This window comes from Monodelphis domestica, chromosome 4, assembly GCF_027887165.1.
Source record: "Monodelphis domestica isolate mMonDom1 chromosome 4, mMonDom1.pri, whole genome shotgun sequence".
In the NCBI taxonomy this organism is placed as follows: domain Eukaryota; kingdom Metazoa; phylum Chordata; class Mammalia; order Didelphimorphia; family Didelphidae; genus Monodelphis; species Monodelphis domestica.
In genome coordinates, this window is record NC_077230.1 from 180,083,994 (window position 1) to 180,105,734 (window position 21,741).

The following is a 21,741-nucleotide window of genomic DNA, read 5'->3' on the forward strand; positions in this document are numbered from 1 at the left end:
GCATCTTAATATTTCCATCCAGAGTAGCATCCATGAGCATCATCTAAGTCTACTGATAGTGATCAGGACTAAAAAGCTTCATTACTAATATAAAGGTTAGGAATTAGCCATGGAATGATTATATAAGAGGGCATTTTAAGAACCCACAAATGGGGGGCAATTGGATGGCTCAGTGGATTGAGAGCCAGACTTAGAGATGGGAGGTCCTGTGTTCAAATTTAACCTCAGGCACTTCCTACATGTGACCCTGGGTGAGCCACAACCCCCACTGCCTAGCCCTTACCGCTCTTCTGCACATACATACATACCTACAATCAAGACATAATGTTGTTTACATAGTATTATAATCAATATAATTATATCACAATATATAATATAATTATATATAGTATTATAATCAATATAATTATAATTATATACATAATATATAATCAATACATAGTATTGATTCTAAATTGGAAGGTAAGGGTTTCAAAAGAAAAAAAATCCCTATAAATAGTAAAGGAGACAAGAATAGAAATATACAAGGAAAGAGCAGGCAGAGTATATATTTTTTAAAAAGGTATAGTGAGGGATGTATTACAAAAAAATATGTTTTTGGAACCTATAGGCCTATGTTTTTGAATATTTGAATAAAATAGTGTTTTTGAATATTTGAATAAAATAGTGTTCAAGAACTCTTAATTTATAATTGTCTACTCAACAAATATTTCCTAGGTATCTTCTATTAATCGAGACTGACCATATCATGGTTTTAAACCTGGAAGGGATCTTCCATCATCCAGTACTTGGGAAGTATTCAATGTATTCATTATTGACCTGTATAGTGATTATCTGGAGAGAGAAGTGAGATAAATGCTGGATTTGGAGTTGGAGGACCTATATTCAAATTCTGGATCTCTTGTTTACTAAGTAACCAACAACAAACAATTCAACTTACCTCTTCAGGTCTCCGTATCTCTTTTGTAAAATGTGGGGGATGGCCTAGGTAACTTTAAGGTCTTTTCTAGATCTAAATCTTTGATCCTATGTTAGCTGATATTTTACAAATGAAAAACAAAGGACTTGAAAATTTAAGTGAGCTGCTAAATCTCAGACAAACAGTGAGAAAACCAAGACTAGAACGGAGGTTTTCAGTTCCTGGTTCAAATGTGCTTCCTATACTACTCCTTATACTACTCTATGCTGTTATCACCTAATTAGGGTCCAATTAAGATTGTGTCATTATGTGTTTCTTTTCTTCTGGTAGTTCCTACCTAACCAAGTCTCAGAGTAAATAAATTAGCCTCTGTGTTCTGGTGGCATTAGTTAAAGGGAACCTTGGCATCTGGAGGTCAAGTATAGCAGACTATTTCTGTCACTCAGGACATACACAGTGTCACTGATTTGGGAAACTGTAACAAAAGAAAAGCTAATGGTTTGGACTTACTTCTCGGGTTGAAGATTTATGTAAAGAATATACTGCTGCTCTTGCCATCTGTAAAGCAATCTTCAGAAAAGACATATCCATACCTATGAAGGGAGTAAAAAAGTTATTTAGATTTATTTATATTTATAATTTATATTCATCCTGCTGCTTAAATGGATTAAAATTACTTACTGAAATGTATAAGTACTTTTCTAAACAAAATATGCTTTTGGGGTTCACAGAAAAGATCTTTATGACTAGGCAAACTAATAGTATATTTAAAGGATAATATAAAGGGAAGTATCATTAATAGAGAATTTACTACGTGCCAGGTACTAGGCTAAGTCCTTTACAATTATTGTCATTTGATCTTCACAACAACCTTGAGAGGAAGGTTAAATTATCATCACCATTTTACAGATGAGGAAACTTTGGCAAACAGAAGTAAAATTTCTTGCCAGCATAACACAACTAGCAACTGCCTAAAGTCAGATTTGAAGCCTGGTCTTCCTGATTCCAGGCCCAATGTTCTAGCTACTGTGCCAATCAGCTGCCTTGACTAACTGGCAGTATACTATCTTCCTCTGTCTAATATGTACCTACGTTATTCTCCATTTTTCATTATCTCTTACTTAAGCCCTGTAAGAGAAAACAATGAGTAATGCTAATTCCTACTAGTGGTGATCAGACAAAACAAATTGGTGTGCCTACTTCTAAAATATGAGATGAGGGTGTTAAGTCCCCAAACAAAAAGATTTTTAAATATCACCTATTTTCAAAATAACTGAAGATAACTAAACCCTTATATGAGACTGATTTTACAAAAGGCTGATTTTTAATGACCTGGGTAATAACAAAGAGCTTAGTTGTGACAATGGTAATGTATAGCAGTAATAAGAATTTTATTATACAAAAAGCTTTGTGAGAACTCAAAACTTGTTTTACCTCAGTTAAACAGACCCAAAATAAGTTATACAAAAGTATATTAAATATTCTAAGCCTTTAATAATGTTTGTATTAAAAAATGTAATTAGTAACAAGTGAAAGATCTGCTTATGGATATAATGGGTTTCCTTTCATTAGAGGTCTTCAGATTAGATGATTGTCAGATATGATGTAGAATGGATTGTTTTTCTAAGGTATAGTTTGAACTAGAGTAGAGACTGACAAACTACTTATTGTCAAGGGTCAAATTTGACCCTAATCATAGAGAGCTAAGAATAGTTTTTATAATTTTAAATACAATAAAGCATAATTTAAAATGTAAAAACCATTCTTAACTGTAGGCTATATAAAAAAGAGGCTACAGGTGGATTTGACTGGTTAGAAACTGAGGTCTTTGAATAAGTCCATGAAATTTTGTGAACTGTCCAGTTTTATTCACTTAGTAGAAATTTTTATTTAATATAAGCTGTTGAAAATTAAGAGTAGGAAAATTCCCTATCAATATGACAACAGTTTGGAAAAGTTATGCCTATATAAAAGACTGGCTTTCTCTAATGATGGAATCTGATCATTTTCCCTAAACATTCATTAATAAATTTCTATTTTAAACCTCACTTCTCTATGAATATAGCACCAGAACATCTGTTTCTTTTAATTTACCTTTATTATGCTTGGTCCCAAAGGGAGGATTCATGATTATTGTGTCAAATGATTTGGAAATTGTCTCAGATAAAGAACACACATTGCACTGAATCATGTCAATATTTGTCAGTTCAAACTCTTTAACATTTTTATTAAATATTTCCAATGCATCTTCATCGATATCAAATCCAACACACAACCTGCAAATGCAGAACAGAAAAGGACTATTTAAATACACATGTTTAAAAAACAAAGGTTTATTACATTAAAAAATATGGCAATATATTTGCTTAGTGATATATTTCAATAGGAAGGATTATATTCAACCAGAAAGGGTAAGGAATGTCTGTAAGTTGGTGTAAAAAGAAGGCTGACTACCAGATCCTTGGTAATCAGGTTTACTCTTTGCTACTATTCTTTTAGTTTTTAATTGTTAAAAAAATTTTGTTTCCCAAGTTTAAAGTAGACTGGCATGTTTCCCACAATTGCTACTTAGCTGGTCTCAGAAACTGTGTTCTGATTACTTACCCTGCTCCTAACATTGCTGCTCCAATACTAAGCATTCCACAACCACATCCCAGATCTCCAATCACTTTGTTTTCAATGTCATCATATGTGTTATGAATTGTATATAGCATACACGCTTTAATTTGAAAAAAAAAAAAGCACAAATTAGAAATAAACATGCAGGCCAAGCTAGTGATGAAAATCCAAAAATGATTCTTCTTGAAATATCTTAATTTATCTTAAATGAATCCTAGGTGATTTACATAATCATTAAAAGGGCTCACAAAATGTAGAAATGTGGCACGTCACAAAACCTATCAAAATTAGATTACTGAACAAGCATCTATATGAAAAGGTCACAGAAATGAGGCATTCCCAAAAGGTGCTATTTTAATAACATCTTTTCCTCAAAATGTCTTCTAAAAAGCGATAATCATTTCAAGTAAAACAAAATTTTAAAAATATCATCTTAAATCATCCAAATTTCTCCAGTGCCAGAATCATACCTATTCAAGACCTACTAATACCAGGCTCATTATCAGTCCCAACTGACCTCAGGGATGTGCTCAGAAGACAGCATTGTTTCCTGAGCTGCTCAAGTCATTGTCAAAGAAGTCACCACTAATCATCAATGTCCTATTACAGAAAAGCTTAATAAAAGTTCATAAAAGACCTTTTCAAGTCTAAGAGTTGTTGTTGGCGCAATGTTCGATATATGTTTTCAAGAAAGTTAATACATACTCTAGTTAGGATCCATAAAAACCCTTGAAAGATTCTGCTAACCAAAAGAGATTTATTTTCCATGATAGTTACAAAAAGCTTTCTTAATTTTCCCAGAAAAAAAGCAGTGCTTTTTAAGATTGAGTTTTTGTCCTAAATTCTTAACTTTTATAAATTAGTAATTCCCCATTTCCAATCAATCAATAAGTCAACTGGTGTTTATTAAGAGGGGTGGAAAAGGCTTCTTTGTAGAATGTGGGATTTTTATTTTAGCTTGAGTTTTGAAGGATGCTGGAAAATTGGGAAGCGGAGATGAAGATGGAGAGTTCCAGTCATAGGGGACAAAACCATAAGAGTTCCAGGAAACTTGCTTAACTCTACAGCTTACTGGTAACAAAATATTGGGCAAGGTATCTTTTTTAAACCCTTACTCCTTACTCATTAGCAGGAGAGCAGTAAAGGTTAGGCAATGGAGGTTAAGTGATTTTTCTAAGGCCAGATTTGAACCTAAGGCTTCCCATCTCTAGGCCTGACTCTCAACCCAATGAACTACCCAGCTGCTCCTTATCTTTTAAACTTGAGTTTCCACATCTATAAAATGGGGATGATAATCTTGTCTTAAAGAGGCAACATTGCAGAGCGACATACTAGTATAGTTGAGTTTGGAGGACCAGAGTGTAAATGCTACCTTTGATGCTTATCTTTGTGATTCAGGGTTAAGTTAACCTTTAAGCACCTCAGTTACTTCCTCAGGGCTTACTATCAAATCAAAGAATTGCCATCTAAATAGGTGCAGTCATATTCCCAAGCAAAAATTACAGCTCCTTGGGGTCCAAAAACTCAGGACTTGCCCTACTTAGAGGGCTGAGAAAATAAAATGAAAAAAGGAATAAACTTTGGAACCTCCCCAAAATATAAGCTATCATGATTATAGGCAAACTGCGGTGTAATGGAAAGCGAACTAGACTTGGAGTCAATCAGTCAAGATTCCATTACTTACTATCAATCCTAAATCACTTCACCTCCTTGGACTTCAGTTTCCTCATCCGTTCAGTGGGTAGTGCTGGCGATTCCTAACGTTTCTTCTACCTGTAATTCATTCCTATGGCAAAGGTGCTGCATTTTCTGACTTGCTCTCGGAGCCCATCGGGGACTTTACCTGCAATGTGGGGCCTGGTCGGATACTGCTCCAGAAGTAATTTGGGCTTCTCGAAGTCATCAACTTGTTGCAGAAAACTTTCTAATTCTTTTCGCTTCATCGTTTCTTCTGGTCACTGTGGATAAATGGAAGGTCGGGGATAGGATGTATCTGTTAATGCCAGAGAAAGCACTTTAAAAGAGACCTGAGGGCACAAGCTCTCGGCTCAAAGCCTCCCGGGCCGCCTGCGCCTGCGCCTCTGAGGGAAACAGACAGGGCACCGTCTTCCTGAACCTCCTCCCCGACTTCTACAGAAAATGAAAGCACCTGCTTCAGCCGTCCGGATGCCGACGCCTCAATGGTCCCCCACGGAAAACGGAAACAAGGAGTGGCGCATTCGAGTTCCAGCCTCAAGTAAGCTGCAATACAATGCCGGCTACTGTTGCACCAGCAGTCACTACCCATAAAAACATCCCCTTGATTTACACTTGTAGGATTTAGGGCTGAAAGAAACCCTTGACGAAGAACATCTGACCCAACTCCCCTACCCTTAATAAAAATGCTTATGTATTGGGAAAAAAATTTTTTTTAGTTACAAAGAATGAAATAATCCGTACAAAATCTATATCAGATTGTTTGTAGTCTCAGGGAGGAGGAGGAGAGGGAGGAAGAAAGGCTGAGAATTTGGCTCAAACAAAAAAAAATGTTAAAAAAATTTTTTTATGTAATTGAGGGAAAAAATTTTTTTAAAGAAATAATCCTTACAAAGAGCTCACATTCTATTGGGGAGACAAGAAATACATATATAAATATCTGAAGCAGTAAATATAAATTGAATAAATACAAACATATACAAAGTATTTAAATTCGAGTAGTTGGGAAGAGAGGGTACTTTCTAACCGTTGGATCAGAAAAGGCTTCATGAAGAAGATGGTGCTGTGTCATACTTTTTGAAGTAGAGGTTAAGGGGGGAAGTGAGTGGAAGTAGTTTGGAAATAAGTGAAAACAGCTTTTTCCTAGTAACTTGACCGTAAAAGAAAGTAGAGACATAAGTTGATAGTCAATGGCTTAAAAGAATGGTGAAGGTCTTTTTTAAGGATGGTGGAGAACTGAGAGTGTTTCTAACAGTAAGGAAAGCCAGGGGATAAGAAGAGATTGAAAATTTAGGGAGAGAGGATGATTGGTTGCCTAGGGACAATCTGCTAGAGGAGAATGGAAAGCTTTAGATCAAGACAATGAGTAGAAGTGCTGGTGTCTGAACCTCTATATTTATTGCATTGGGTAAAAGCTGTCCTTGGTGTTGTAGAAACCCCCAAGTTTGCCCCAGTCCCTTAGGAACTTGCCTTGGGGGAGTCCCAGACTGACTTTATCCCCAAATTGAGCAAAAGGCCTTAAAGTACTTAATGATCCCTGTTTAGATAAGATTAGTATGCAATCAAGTCTTCGGAGTTTCTCCCAATCCTGGTAGTCCAACCCCTGGCTGGAAATACCTTTTTGTATACAGAAGGGGCATTAGCCCCTTCCTGTTAATCAAGTTCTGATCTCATCATTTCCTTTTGCTAATTAGAACTAATCAATCTTACTTCCCCTTCCTTTGTTCCCCAAAAGGTATATAAGACCCTAAATTCTGTCACTCTGGAGAATCATCTTTGGCTTTGCATTCTCTTAGAGACACTGTTCCCAGAGCCCCAGATCTTTGGCTCTGTTTGGTTTTAAGCACTTGCCTCTGTGTAGTGTCAGGATATTAAGAACTTGTCTCTTATCTGATTAAAGACTTGGATTTTCTGACCATTTTAATGTTTCTTTGTTTTTCCAAATCAACAAGGCTCAAAAAGGGAAGATGGAACCTATATATATGGGGGAACAGAGAGAAGGCCAGTTTGGCTGGATTTCAGAATGTAGAAGGCAAAGTAAAGTCCAATAAGGCTGGAAAGATAGTTTGAGCCCAGTTGTGTAGAGCTTAAAAAAATAAATACTGTGTTAATATCTTGGTAATTATCTTGCCCTATCATGTCTGTAATGAAGAAGTATAAAAATGAATCTCTTTACCCAGGAACCCAGAGTAACTTGGGTTCAAATCTGTTGTCAGACACTTCCTATTGCCTTGCCCTTACTGCTCTTCTGCCTTAGAACAATACACAGTATTGATTCTAAGACAGATAAATGGTAAGGGTTTCAAAAAGAGAGAGATTATGTAGATATAAAGGTAAGATTTGGTAATTTACATGATAGGTGGGAGATGGAGGAGTCCAAGATAATTCAAGACTAGGAACCTGAGAATCTGGATTGTGGTACCTTCAACAGAAATAGGGGGAGTTTGGAAGAGGGGATGGTTTGTAGGAGAGGTTAAAGGAATTCTGTTTAGGTCATGTTGATTTTGTGATGTCTCTGGGACATCCAGTTGGAAATGTCCAGATGGAAGTTGGTAACATTGAAGTCTGGAGAGACTGGGGCTAAGTATGGCAGTTATCCTCATGTAGATGATCATTAAATTTATGGGATCTGATGAGGCTATCAAAGGAGAGTGAAGAGGAGAAGAAAAAAGGGCCTAGGACAGAGCCTTGGAAAACTCTTAGAGTTAGGTAGTATGATATAGATATGTGATATAGATTTTAAAAAAAAATGAACTAGCAATGAAGACTGAAAAGAATCAGACAGGTAGAAGAACTAAGAAAGAGTAATATAATGAAAACCCAGAAAGAGAGAAGATGACCGTAGCAGGGTGAAATTAAGTAAATAGATTGAAAAGAATGAGAGGGGTGAAAAAGAACATGAGATGTGGCAAGAGGTCATTGTTATTCTAGAGAGAACAGCTTTAGCAAATTGAGGAAACTGATAACTAAATGCATGGATTGAGAAGTTGGTGAATGGAGAGGAAGTAGAAGTGGTCTTTGTGGATAACTTTTTCAAGGGTTTGGCTAAGAAATGAAGAAGCTGTATGTAGAGAACTATAGCTTGAAGAGGAGACAGATCTAGTAAAAGATTGTTTAAATATGGAGATGACTAGATATTTGTGGGCAATAAGGGAAGAACCAGTTCAAAGAAGAGACTGGAGCCAGGGAAAGGTGGGGGAGATAATTGAGGATGTAATCTTCTAGAGCAGTCAAAGGATCTTCCCTTTGCAGACCCTCCTTAAAAGGACAGTGGAGAATATTGATTCTGAATTCAGAAGACCTGGGTACAAATCATACCTTTGATACTTACTCCCTGTGCAATCTTAATCAAGTCACTTACCTTTGAGCTTTAGTTTCTCCCTTGATAAAATGATCATGCTGAACTAGATTGCCTCTAAGCACTTCAAGGTTTAGATCCATGATTATATGGTCCTAAAATATATTTTGTAATTAGGACTCTTCCTTAAAATTCAGAAGGCATGGAGGCATAATTTACATTATATATACATGTTATCTTCCCTCGAGAAATATATATTCTAATGTGGATTCCAGGTGAAAAGATGAATAGAATATAAAACAGTGACATAAGATATGCCATACGGCCAAAATGATTAATTATACATTTAATGATACAATAAGCATATGCCATAAACTTAGAGGTTCAAACACCAAGAACACTTCTACTCATTATCTTGATCTTAAGCCTTCATTCTCCATTAGCAGATTGTTCCCCTCAGGGGTCAATCATCCTCCCTAATTTTCAATTTCTTCTTTTCACCTGGTTCATTCCTTACTATTACCGACATTTTCAATTTTCTACCATCTTTAAAAAGTCATTCATTATTCTCTCAAGTTACTGTCTACTATCCTATATTTTTATTACCTTTTACAGTCAAACTACTAGGAAAAAAGCTGTTTCACTCATTTCCTGAATTTACTTAACTCCCATTCACCTCTAATAGTTAGTTGGTCACATGGCACTGCAATACTGGAGAAAAACTGATTTGGATATATAATATAGATCTTCAAGCTGTCCATATAAAAGTGATCTCAGCCCATAGGAGCTTATGAAACTGGTAAACATATATAGAGAAAAAGAATTGAGCCCAAGGAGAGAACTATGGAATACACTCACATAGAGAAGGTAGAACAAGGTTGATGATCCTGCAAAGGAATCTGAGAAGGAGCAAGCTGCTAAGTAGATAGAAATTGGGAGGAAAGGACAACGTTATGAAAACCCAGGGCTCAAGAAATCAGTGATAAAAAAGAAAGGTTCTATATACATCAAGATACTTATAGCAACACTTTTTATAGCAGTGAAGAACCAGAAACAAAGTCAATATCCATTGTCTGGGGGTTTCCTAAACAAATAGTGGTACATTACTGTAATGAAATATTACTGTGCTATAAGACTGACAAATATGATGAATATAGAATAGCATAGAAATACTTAAATGAACTGATGCAAAGTGAAGTAAGCAGAACTAAGAAAACAGCATACACAATGATTAAAATGCAAATGAAAAGAAAAATAACCCCAATTTTAAAAAAGGAATATTACAAAATTACAAAGAACTGTCTTGGCTTCAAAGATGAAATATGAGAATACGTTTCTATCTATTCCTTTGCAGAGGGTTGGGGGTGGACTGGGCTGGGGGAACAGGTTGTGCAGAGGTGTGAAACATATTGTCTGATTTGTTAGATGTATTGATTGATTTTTGCTGCTTTGCTTTTGTTCAACTTTTTTCTTAAAAAAATTATTTGTGATGAGGGCAGGGAAAGGAGACCCAGGGAGAAATGTAAGTCATATGAAACAAAAGTTAACAATGGAAGACCTTTTGTTTTGTTTTTTTAAAATTAAGAATGACTTGTAATGACATTAGAAAACCAACAGAGGGACATGCCCACAAAGTGCAAGGAGAGAATGTAGGGCAAACTATTAATGCATTGTCATGTTTTCTCACAGAAATGATTTGTAAAACATGAGTTGAGAAAATTACTAAAAATGTCCCAAATCTATAACTAAGCCAGTGAGAAGAACACAGTAAGTATAGTTTAGAAGTCTCGAAAAATCACATTTTAGTTTGTATGTATACTAAATATACTTCTGCTCCCATTTATTAAAGTGAACATTTATAAAGCAAATAGTAATTCTAAAACAAAAAAGAAATTTCTCCACATTTGCCAGATATTTTGCAATGTACTTAAAAATTAAATTATTCACTCTTCTTTCTCCTCTTTTTCATCTTTAATTTTATTTAATGAATATTTTATTATTGTTAAAAATGAATGTTATATCATATATACTATTATTTAAAGGGCTTAAATTTTTTTAATCTCAATTTGATAAAATTATTATTTGATATGTGCTGATTTTTCTTTCCTAATAATTTTTGGTATATCCATAGCTGATTAGTCCAATGTTTGGCACATAAAGGCAACTCAATAAAGACTTATTTGACTGTTTGAAATGCTGATTAACTCACAACTAAAGTAAATTGAAATAGGCCAGCTGTATTCTTTTACCACCAGTTCTGGGAAATTTTAAAGTTTTTTTTTTAAATAAAAGCATATTTTCCCATGGAATTCTAAAAAGTTTTACAATTTTGAATAAATAAATGAAGTAAAAGATACTTATTAAGTACTTACTATGTACAAAGCATTGTGCAAAGTAGTAGGGATAAAAAGAGAAAAGTAAGGCCAGTCATGGTGGCTCCCACCTGTAGTTCTTCTGATACTGAGCTTGAGTGCAGTAGCAGGCATTATATCTAACCCCAAAATGGTGAGCCTCTGGACCTCAAGGGCAATCAGGTTGACTAAAGAGAAGTGAATTGGTCCAAGATGGAAAAATAGATCAGATCAAGGCTTCCATGCCAACAGCAATGAGATTAGATCTGTGTCACTAAGCCTCTTGCAGACAGGAAGATGTGAGTCTCAAAAAAAAAGTCAGTTCGGGCTTTCAAGGAGCAAACATTCAAAAGTAGGAAGAGACCTATACTGGAGGTTTCAGCTGAAAGTCAGATGGAAGAGCCTAGTGCAACAAAGTGGATAGTAATGCATCATTTTCTTTAGTATAATTGTCATTGTTTAGTATAATTGTCATTTAATGACAACTTTTTAACATTTACTTTAGTATCAGCGGACTGTAATTTTACTCAATTTAAAAGTTATCAGATTGCTTTCTTTTTTCTTTCTTTCTTTTTTTTAACCTTGGAGGATTTTCCATTATCTCATTCCCACATCTTCTGATTAATAATGAAAAGTTACAATTCAGAAGGTCCCCAATGGACTAATTTAGTCCTTCTCTAATAAAATCATGTTTTTTGATATATTTGAGCACTGGTAGTGTGATACAAAGTAGTAAGGAGGAAAAAAAAATATCCTGACAAGAATGGGCTAACCTACTGTTAACAGTTTTTTTCTCCAACTGCTTTCAAGAATCCTGCTGCTTCTACAGTCTGAAGAGGAATATGGTCCTGAAACTCCATAGTGGGAGTGCTAGGAGTCACACATGTCAGAACAAAGTCACATACTTTATGGGTAAAATTTGTGATATAAAGAAAAAATTATGAGAATAAAGGTGATAGTGAATAATTTAATAAATAGATCTTCATAGTCTTATGTTTACATACATATAAAACAGAAAATAATGTGGGCTTGTCTTATGTTTAAAAGTTGGACAGGGATATAACTTCTAAATGCTAATATCTTATAATATGTAAAGTTCTGAGTATTTTAAATATCTTTTAAAATAAATTTTATATTGGAAGCTTTTCATATAGCAACCAATAAAACAAATGTTTTTAAAAGCTCCTACTATAGAAGTTCTACTATAGAAGTATATATAAGTTAAGCATTTAGAATTGAGTAGGAACTTAGTAGTACTACCAGTTTTAGGGAGGCAGTGAAAGTATGCACCATTCAGTGCTCTAATTTTCTTCATGAAGATCTATTTTTGCTTAAAAAACCTACACACACACACACACAGGGCTTATATTCTTTAACATTTTTCAAATTACATGTAATAAATTTCTGCATAAGTTTTCTTAAATTATATGATTCAAATTGACTCCCTCCCATTTTTCCTCTCTCTTCTCAGGGCTGGCAAGCAATTTAATCTGGGTTATACGTGTTTTATCATGCAAAATATTTTCATATTATTCATTTTTGTAAGTGAATAATCTTATAAAACCAAAAACCCAAAACATATACACAAATAAGTGAAAAATTGTATGCATTCATCTTTATTCCTACTCCAATAGTTCTTTCTCTGGAGTTGGATAGCATTTTTTGTCATAAGTCCTTCAGAATTGTCCTGAATCATTGTATTGCTGATTGTAGCTAAGTCTATCCCATTTGATCATTCCATAATATTGCTTACAGTGTATGGTGTTTTCCTGGTTCTACTTATTTTACTCTACATCATTTTAGGTAGGTCTTTCCAGTTCTTTCTGAAATCATCCTGTTTATCATTCCTTACAGCACAATAGTATTCTGTCATCAACATATACCACAATTGCTCAGCCATTCCCCAATTGAGGGACATCCTCAAATGGCTTATAGTCTAATGAGAGAGGCAACTTCTAAATAATTAAGTACATAGAAGATACATATAGAGTAGTTAAAAGCAGTCAGCTAACAGCTAGGTGAAGATGAAGCCCAGTAAAGGAGGTGGGATTTGAGCTGTCTTAAAATAATTCAGAGAAAGGTGTTAAGCTAGTAAGGGGCTAGATTATGAAGAATTTTAAGTGCCAAGCAGAGGATTTATATTTGATCTTGGCTGGAGCTCAACAAGCTGGAGAGTGACAAGGTCAGATCAAGATGTAAAAATCATCTTGGCAGTTAGTTGAAGGATGGATTAATGAAATTTGACATGTTAAAAGGCTACTTATTTTGGCAGTCTGGGCAATGAAGGCATGTACTAGGGAAGTGGAGAAAAGGGGCCATAAATGAGAACTGTAGTGAAAATAGAAGATTTGACCAAAGATTAGATATATGGTATGAGAGTTAGGCTTTGAAGCATTGATTAGGAAAAGATGGTGTCAACTGTTTTAAGAGTTCATAAAGGGAAAAGGTTTTGGGGAAAAGATGATAATTCTCAAGATATCTACAACAGAACTTTGCCAGAACATTAACACCTCACTTTATAATTACCTTTTTCTCAAATGCTATTTATCATAGCACTGCCACCTTGTGAATCAGTTCTATTTTCTACAGTTTAAGTGGTAATCTAGTCTGAGCTTTACTAGTAGCAGAAACTACAAGTGGGAGCACACCATGACCTTAATTCCCTCAACACAAATTTGTGAAAGGTGTAAAAAACAAAACAAAACCCTAAAACAAAAGAAATTACTTTAAGCCACTAAGAGAAAACTACAGGGTTCATAGCTGCAAGTTCGAGATATTCAGACTTCAAACAGCTTTCCTGGTAAAATTTGAAAAGCAGTTAAATCTCTTAAGAGCCACAATCAGGGCAACACAAAATTTAGCAACTTCTACATTAAAGGACTGGAAGGCCTGAAATATAATAATCCAGAGGGTAAAGGAGATAGCACGTCAACAAAGAATCACTTACCCAGCAAAACTAAGCATACTCCTTCAGTGCAAAAAATGGTTATTTAATGAAATAGAGGACTTTCAAAACACCCCTGATGAAAATACCAGAGCTCACTTACCCAGCAAAACTAAGCATACTCCTTCAGTGCAAAAAATGGTTATTTAATGAAATAGAAGACTTTCAAAACACCCCTGATGAAAATACCAGAGCTAAATGGAAAATCCGACTTTCAAATTGTTATATTTAAAATAGTTGTCTGCCATAAACTGTGGCAGTTAAAAGAATTGGGGTCATAAACTGCAAGAGTTAAAATAGTGGAAGATATAAATTGTGGCCTCTAAAAGAGTGGGTGAGTAAATTTGTGACCGCAGAAAATATGTTTCACTACAGTGTCTTGGTTTTAAATCAAATATAAGGTGGTCACCAGGGAAATATTCCCAATTATGAATATACCCAAGTCAACTGGGTTTTATAGAGATTTTAATTAATAATACAATGAGGAATTAAAGAAAAGAGAGAAAGAGAGAAAAAGGAAATAAGTATGAAGGGCCTTAAGCCAACATGGCCTAGGCCTGAGTCTTAAGAAAGAGAGATCAGTCAGTCAGTCTTTTATCACTCACCACAAGGTCTGTCTGAGCAAGGATTCTAGTGACAGAATCTCCTCAGAGAGAGTTCCAGCCAGAGACTGTTTCAAAGGGCCTCTCTCAAGAGCCTCCAGAGGGACAGAGTCCCCTCAGAGGAGCTCCAGTGAGACCTCCTTAGAGATTGTCCTCTAAGAGCTTTCCTTCTCCAGAGCCTCTCCTCAAGAGATTCTTTCAAGAGCTCCTTCTCCCGAAATCCTTATAAGAGCTTTTTCTTATATAGGGGGTTTTTCTCTTATGTCACCTCCCCTAAGTCCATACATCTACCAATCACAGTAGACGCTTTCCAAAGGACAGCCCATTCTAAAAACACTGCTGGGTTGACTAATCCCTTTAGTAAGTTTGTACCAGAAAAAACTTCTGAATAAGTTTTCACCTCTTTGCTCCTGGCAAGTTTACAAGTTGCCTGACCTTTAATAGGTACTTAGCACCCTATTGTATTAATTCTAAAAATAGGCATGGCTTAAAGAACTTTTTGCCTCATTATAAGTATGGGTTAAAGTATTTTCATTGTTTAGCAAGGAGTTTTCTCCCCTAAAGCAGTCTTAAGTACTGGTGGAGTAGAGGTCCTCCCATTTCTGATCCAAGTAGAGTTCTCACTGTCAAAATGGGGAATGTTCCCAGTAGGGAATTGTTCCAATGGAGAATTCCCCAATGTGGAAATTTTTAACATTCACAAGTCTGAGAAATTTCAAGATTTACAAAATACAATACTCAAGAGAAGCATAAAACACTTTTACAGTGAAATAGAAGGTGGGGAAAGATCGTGGCTCCACAATATTTGACCTGTTTATTTTGTGGCTGCTTGCAAACTTTTCTCCTTGACCTGGAATTTTTGGAATTTGGCTATAATATTCCTGGGAATTTTCCTTTGGGGATCTCTTTCAGAAGGTGATTGTTGGATTCTTTCAGTTTCTATCTTATTCTCTGATTCTTAAAAATCAGGGCAAGTTTTTCTTGATATCTGACCTCTTTTTTTTGGTAATGACTTTTACACAGTTCAATAATTCTTAGAACATTTCTCCTCGATTTATTTTCTAGGTTGGTTGTTTTCCCTATGAGATATTTTATATCTTCTTCCATTTTTTTTCATTCTTTTGACTTTGATTGTTCTTGATTTATTGTGGAGTCATTAGCTTCTACTTGCTGAATTCTAATTTTTAAGACATGATTTTCTCTAGCAAGCATTTGTTCCTCCTTTTCCATTTGACCAATTCTACTTTGTAAAGAGTTTTTCCTCAGTGCATTTTTGTACCTTTATTACCAATTGGTTTATTCTGTTTTTTTAAAGACATTTTTTTCCTTCAGCATTTTTTTGTGCCTTCTTTACCAAGCTCTTGACTTTTTAAAAAATGATTTTCCCATATCACTCTCATTTCTTTTCTCAGTTTTCCTTCTGCCTTTCATTTGATTTTTAGAATCCTTTTTGAGTTCTTTCATTAATTCTTTTTGGGTTTGAGACCAATTTTTTTTTTCTTGGAGATTTTCAATAGAGCAGTATTGACTTTATTGTCTTCTGAGTTTGTGTTTTGGTCTTCCCTCTCACCAAAATAACTTTCTAAATGTTGTGTAATTTCTAATGTAGGTACACAAATGATAAACACAGTCTCCAAGCCATAAAGAAAGATAGATTTATTTGGGGGTGGGGGAGAGTGGTCCCACAACAAAGCCAGGCTCCTGGTCTAGACCAAGAGACCCTGAGTACTGTGAGAGACCTTCTTTTATACTCCAAAGAATTAGACAAGTTTTATACCAGTACAAAAATAGTACAAGAAAATAGTCATGCCCTTCTAAGAATAGAGACACCCAGAAGCAATGTTCATTGGTTAGGTCAAGTAGGAAATACTCTTTATTGGTAAAGAAATCATTTGACCATGATTTACAAGTCACTTGATAGGTATGGGAGGGAGTAGATGTTCCTAGTGAGGCACAAGTTAAGAGTAGGTGGTGATGGGTAGTTCCTGGTTCTGAACCCAAGGCCAGGCATCCTGAGATATAATGGATCACAAATTAGGGTGCACGATATAGCAACTTTGAAGGGTGGGGTTGACACTAAGAACTATACTAAAGCAATTTACTTAATTCAAAAACTTAATACTTATCCTAGAGGATGTTTTTCTCTCATATATTGAGTTTCTTTTTGTTGTTGTTGTTGTTTGCTCATTTTCCAGCCTTTTTCTTTTCTTTAACTTAAAAAAACTCTTATAGATGGATGCTCTGTTCCTGTGGTGAAGGGAGCACTATTCCAAGTTTCATGTTCTTTGTGCAACTGCATTCAGAGCTAGCTCTGGAGATGAATAAGTTTTCGGTTCTTCCAATGTGTTATGATCTAAGGAGAAGTGTGATTAATACTCTCTAAGCCTGTACACTGGTATGTGAGCAGCCACAAATGCTCTTTTCTGCCTTGGAACTGTGACCAGGGTTCCCCTATCCCTTGGGAAGGATGTGTATGCTAGTTCTCCTCCTCATCCTGAAACCTGGTCCCAAGACTATCTCCTGGATCTGTGTATGCATAATACACAAAATGCATAATACAACAAAAGTCTTGCACTCAGAGCCAGCAAAGGGTCCCTTGTAATCTTCTTCAGAGCAGTTGTTTGACATCCCTTATCATCTCTGACTGAATTCTGTTGCTGATTCAGCCACTCCTAAGGCCTTTTGACACAGAAGAGCCTGCTTTGGCCTGCTGCTCTGCACTACACTTCCACCCTGGTGCAATATATCTTTTGCACTGGCCTTCCACTCCCTCCCATACCTCTGTTTTGGGAAGAAAAATTATTTTATCTTGTCTTCTTGAAGGTTATGATGCTTTAGAATTTGTTTCAAGGAGTTATAGCCTAATTGTTTGGAGGGTAATTTGGCAGAGATCAGGTGGACATGTATACTTTCTCTACCATCTTGGCTCTGCTCCCTTCCACTGACTAGGAATTTCATAACAGGGTTGATAAGAGTGTATGACAAGATCGTCCCAAGAACCTTGAAAGTTTACAAATAAGATTTTATTTTTTTGTACCTTTTCCCATACAGCAATCATTGATCAATTTTCCCTTTAAAATATATCTAATTAGTGGGCAGCTGGGTGGCTCAATGGATTGAGAGATGGGAAGCCCTGGGTTCAAATATGGCCTCAGATACTTCCTAGCTCTGTGACCCTGGGCAAGTCACTTTACCCCCATTGCCTAGCCCTTACCACTCTTCTGCCTTGGAGTCAGTTCTCCAAGATGGAAGGTAAGGGTTTAAAAAAAAAAATATATATATATATATATATATATTAAATATTTCATGAGTTTTGATCTTATCCACTTATACAATAATTTTGTGTTTTTCATAAGTGTTAGCCAAATAATTTCAGATGAAACTTCCTCTTTACTAGGTCAACCTGGAAATTTTTGGTTTTTCCTTTGTTTGCTTTATTTTAAAACTCTTACCTTCTGTCTTAGAATCGATACTAAGTATGAATTCCAAGGCAAAAGAGAGGTAAGAGTTAGGCAACTGGGGTTAAGTGACATGGCCATAGTAATAGCTAGGAAGTGTCTGAAGCCAGATTTGAACCTAGGACCTTCTGTCTCCAGGATTGGTTCTTTCTGCTCTGAGCCATCTTGGTACCCCTCTAGTTTCTCTTTAGATTGCTTTAGAATAATATAATTCATGGTCAGCAGAAATTATGGAACAACAACAGTTTTCAAACATATTTTTTCTTTTTATATTTTGAAAACTTCAGTTTATAATCTAAGAACATTCAGATTAAAAAGCTGCCTCCCTCACTGCATATTTGATACAGTAGTTTATCAAATTTCATAGTATATTTAGAAACATGTTATTCATATTGTGAATATAACTGTAAAAATCAGTATTAATCAGATGATATTAATTTAGTTGGACGCATTTCCAAATTACATAGAAAATTATTCATCCTATCACATGTGACTTTAATACAACTAAATAAATTTAAGTGGAATTTGTTTCTTTGACATAAGCTGATTTATAAACTTTCCTATTCTAGTTCTGGGTGAACCTAGCTCTTCTACCTCTGAATCTGATAGCTCAGATAAAACAATAAATACACTTGTTTAGCTGTATTATAGTGTCCATGAACTCACATCAGTATTTCTTAGAGTACAAATTACAATTCATTTTCAGAATATCTAGTTCTCTTCTTTTAAACAAAATTTGATTTAGGGAAGCAGTGGACAGAGAGCACCAAGCCTAAGAGTTCAAATTTAGCCTTAGACATTAGGTGACCCTGGGAAATTACTTAATTCTGTTTGTCTCAGTTTCCTCATCTGAAATAAAATATACTTACTTTCAAGAAACCAAAGCATCTAAATTACATTTTCTTAATTATGTTGATGTTACTAAGTTTCACAATATAAGCTTATAATTAATTTTACATTAACGATATTAGGAAATATATACATTGCTTTGCCAATTTAGATGTACAACCATTATTATTGAGTTGGCTTCAAAATATGTAGGGCTATGCATCAAAAGTCATACCTGTTAAAATTTCTCACTTCAAGAATCTAGGTGGAAGGCTGATTTTTGGCCCAAGCAAAAGCTCTAAGGAATTTAATTCCACACTGGCAGAGAACAATCCAACAAAATCCCTGAGAGTTTTCACAGTATACAAAGAGGGTAAATACAATGATTCTTAATTGGCACTGTATAAGGAAACACTTAAGGTATTATATAGCTGTCATAACTGAAACAGAATAGAGCACTGAAAATCATGATAGCTAACATTTACATAGTGCAGTGATGGCAAACTATGGGTGCCAAAGATGGCATGCAGAGTGCTCTCTGTGGGCATTTGGCCACCCCCCCATCCCCTACCCCCTCAGAGTTCCTTACTAGAAAGGCAGAGGGACTCAGGAAGAGCTGCTCCCTTCCCCTTCTCCACTGTACCTGAGAACAACTTTTTTCACATGTCCCACCCCTCTGCCCAGCAGCTAATGGGAGCACTCAAGGGGTGAGGTGAGTGGCTCACAGAAGGCAAAACTGTTGGGGAGGAGAGAGCTTTGGACACTCCCCTCCCCCTCTATACTTTTTATTTTTAAATTTAAAAAATTTTTATTTTAAAAAAGTTTTCCTTGGTTTCGTGATTCATGTTGTCTCCCTCCCCTCTTCTCTCCCCTCTCCTGGAGTTGACAAGCAATTCCACTGGGGGTTATACACATATTATCACTCAAAAATCATTTCCATATTATTAATTTTCATAATAATCTTTTAAAAACCAAACCCCAAATCACATACTCATGTAAACAAGTGATTAATCATATGTTTTCTTCTGTGTTTCTGCTCCCCTAGTTCTTTCTCTGAATGTGGATACATTCTTTCTTATGAGTTCCTCTGGATTGTCCTGGGCCATTGCATTGTTGCTAGCAGAGAAGCCTATCACAATCTATCATTCTACAGTATTGCAGTTACTGTGTACAATGTTCTCCTGGTTCTGCTCATTTCATTCTGCATCAGCTCATGAAGGTCTTTCTAGCTCTTATAGAAATTAAGAGGTTCATCATTCCTTACAGCACAATAATAGTCCATCACTTGGCCCTTCTATCATTCTTCCTCACTTTAAAAAAAAAAAAACTTTTTCCTTCTGTATTTTTTTAATTTTTAAAATTTTATTTAATTAGATGATTTAGGATAATTTTCCATGGTTATAAGACTCATGGTCCTTCCTTCCCCTTCCCCTCACCCTTCCCATATATGACGCATAATTCCACTGGGTTTAACATGTGCCATCAATCAAGACCCATTTTCTTATTATTAGTATTTGCACTAGGGTGATCTTTTAGAGTCCACTTTCCCAGTCATAGCCCCACCGACCCAACCCATGTGATCAAGTGGTTGTTTTTCTTCTGTGTTTCTTTTCCCACAGTTCTTCCTCTGGATGTGGATAGCATTCTTTCTCATATGCCCCTCCAAATAGTTCTGGATCATTGCATTGCTACTAGTAGAGATGAGGACATTCCTCACTTTAACTCATCCCTATGCCCGGCAGCCCAATGGGAGCACTTCCTCCCTTCTCTATGTGGGGTAAGGGTGGGGCAGGGCATGGCAAGAGGTGAGGGTGGGGCCTGGCACTCCTGTCTCTAAAAGGTTCACCATAACTGATATAGTGCTTGATATATATAATATGAGCATGGCTGGATATTAATTACTCTATAAACAAAAGCTCCTTACAAACCTTTGTGAAAGGTGGGTTGGTATGACTACCATACTTATCTAACCCACTAAGATGTTAAAGTGAAGTACAATGGCAGCTAGGAGCCATGGAAGGCAGGAAGATTCATCTTCCTGAGTTCAAATGTAGCCTCTGACACTTATTGTGTGACCCTGGGCAAGTCACTTAACCTTGTTTGCCTCAGTTTCCTCATCTATAAAATGAGTAGGAGAAGGAAATGGTAAGAAAGTAGACTAAGGCCAGGTTTGAGTTCAGCTTCTCCCAATTCCAGGTCTGGTACTCTATCCACTGTGCTACCTACCTGCCCCTTTAGAACATGTTAACCAAAACTAATGACTTACTAAAACTTTTAAAAAATGTATTTAATTTCAAGTCAGGTGACCTTTTCCAATAATTTTCCTATAACAACTAAACTCAAATGAATTATTGTTTGATTAGTTATAATTCAAGTGTTCTCTAGGAGATTGAAAAACCTAAAATCTCTCCCATTCTCCCAAAAGGGGATAGAGAGTCTACTGCTCATCCTCAACATCCCAATATGTTTAAGAAATTTGTGGGATAAACTTCTACAAAAATACATTAAGATGTTCTTATTAATTATAAAAATACTTCAGGAAAAAATGTGAAGCAACCCCCTCCCCCAAAAAAACAAACAAACAAGCAACAAACAAACAAAAATGGAAATAACTGTCCCCTCAGAGCCCAGAACACATACATATTTTGCTATTTTTGATTTGGTCACTTGATAGTGATTGAGACCTTTTATCACATCTATACACAGAACAAATAGACATACTATATTTCCCTAAGCTCTAGACTAGGCTACCAAGTGACAATATCTTATCAAGTTTCTCAATTTTCCAAGTAAAAAGAGCAACAAAAAACCAACATACTTTAAATCTCTCTTTTAGGAATATTAGTGCTATGTGGCTGCCATTTGGCTGGATTTATAGAACACACCCAACTTTTTAGGATTTTCCTAAAGATATGATATTTAGGATATTATATAAAGAAAGAGACACAGAAGCACCTACTGGATCAGTTTGGCTTACTAGATGTTTCCAAATACCATGCTATAGACATGTAGTCCTAAGACATGGAG

The 21,741-nt window shown here is 35.7% G+C and overlaps 1 protein-coding gene across 3 annotated transcripts in view; it reads right to left on the reverse strand.

Annotated features, from left to right (window-relative positions):
- METTL5 (methyltransferase 5, N6-adenosine) overlaps positions 1-11,572 on the reverse strand; it is a 20,479-nt gene extending 8,907 nt beyond the window's left edge. The window contains exons 1-5 of one of the 3 annotated variants that reach the window (XM_001375680.4): positions 10,904-11,572; positions 5,382-5,496; positions 3,524-3,638; positions 3,014-3,195; positions 1,430-1,512 (exon numbers count right to left, since the gene is read on the reverse strand). In XM_001375680.4, the coding sequence (XP_001375717.1) occupies positions 1,430-1,512; positions 3,014-3,195; positions 3,524-3,638; positions 5,382-5,481 (480 nt within the window). In that variant the 5' untranslated portion in view covers positions 5,482-5,496; positions 10,904-11,572. The other 2 variants (XM_056797272.1, XM_016433698.1) reach the window with 2 other exon arrangements.
- Positions 11,573-21,741: the final 10,169 nt, after the last annotated feature.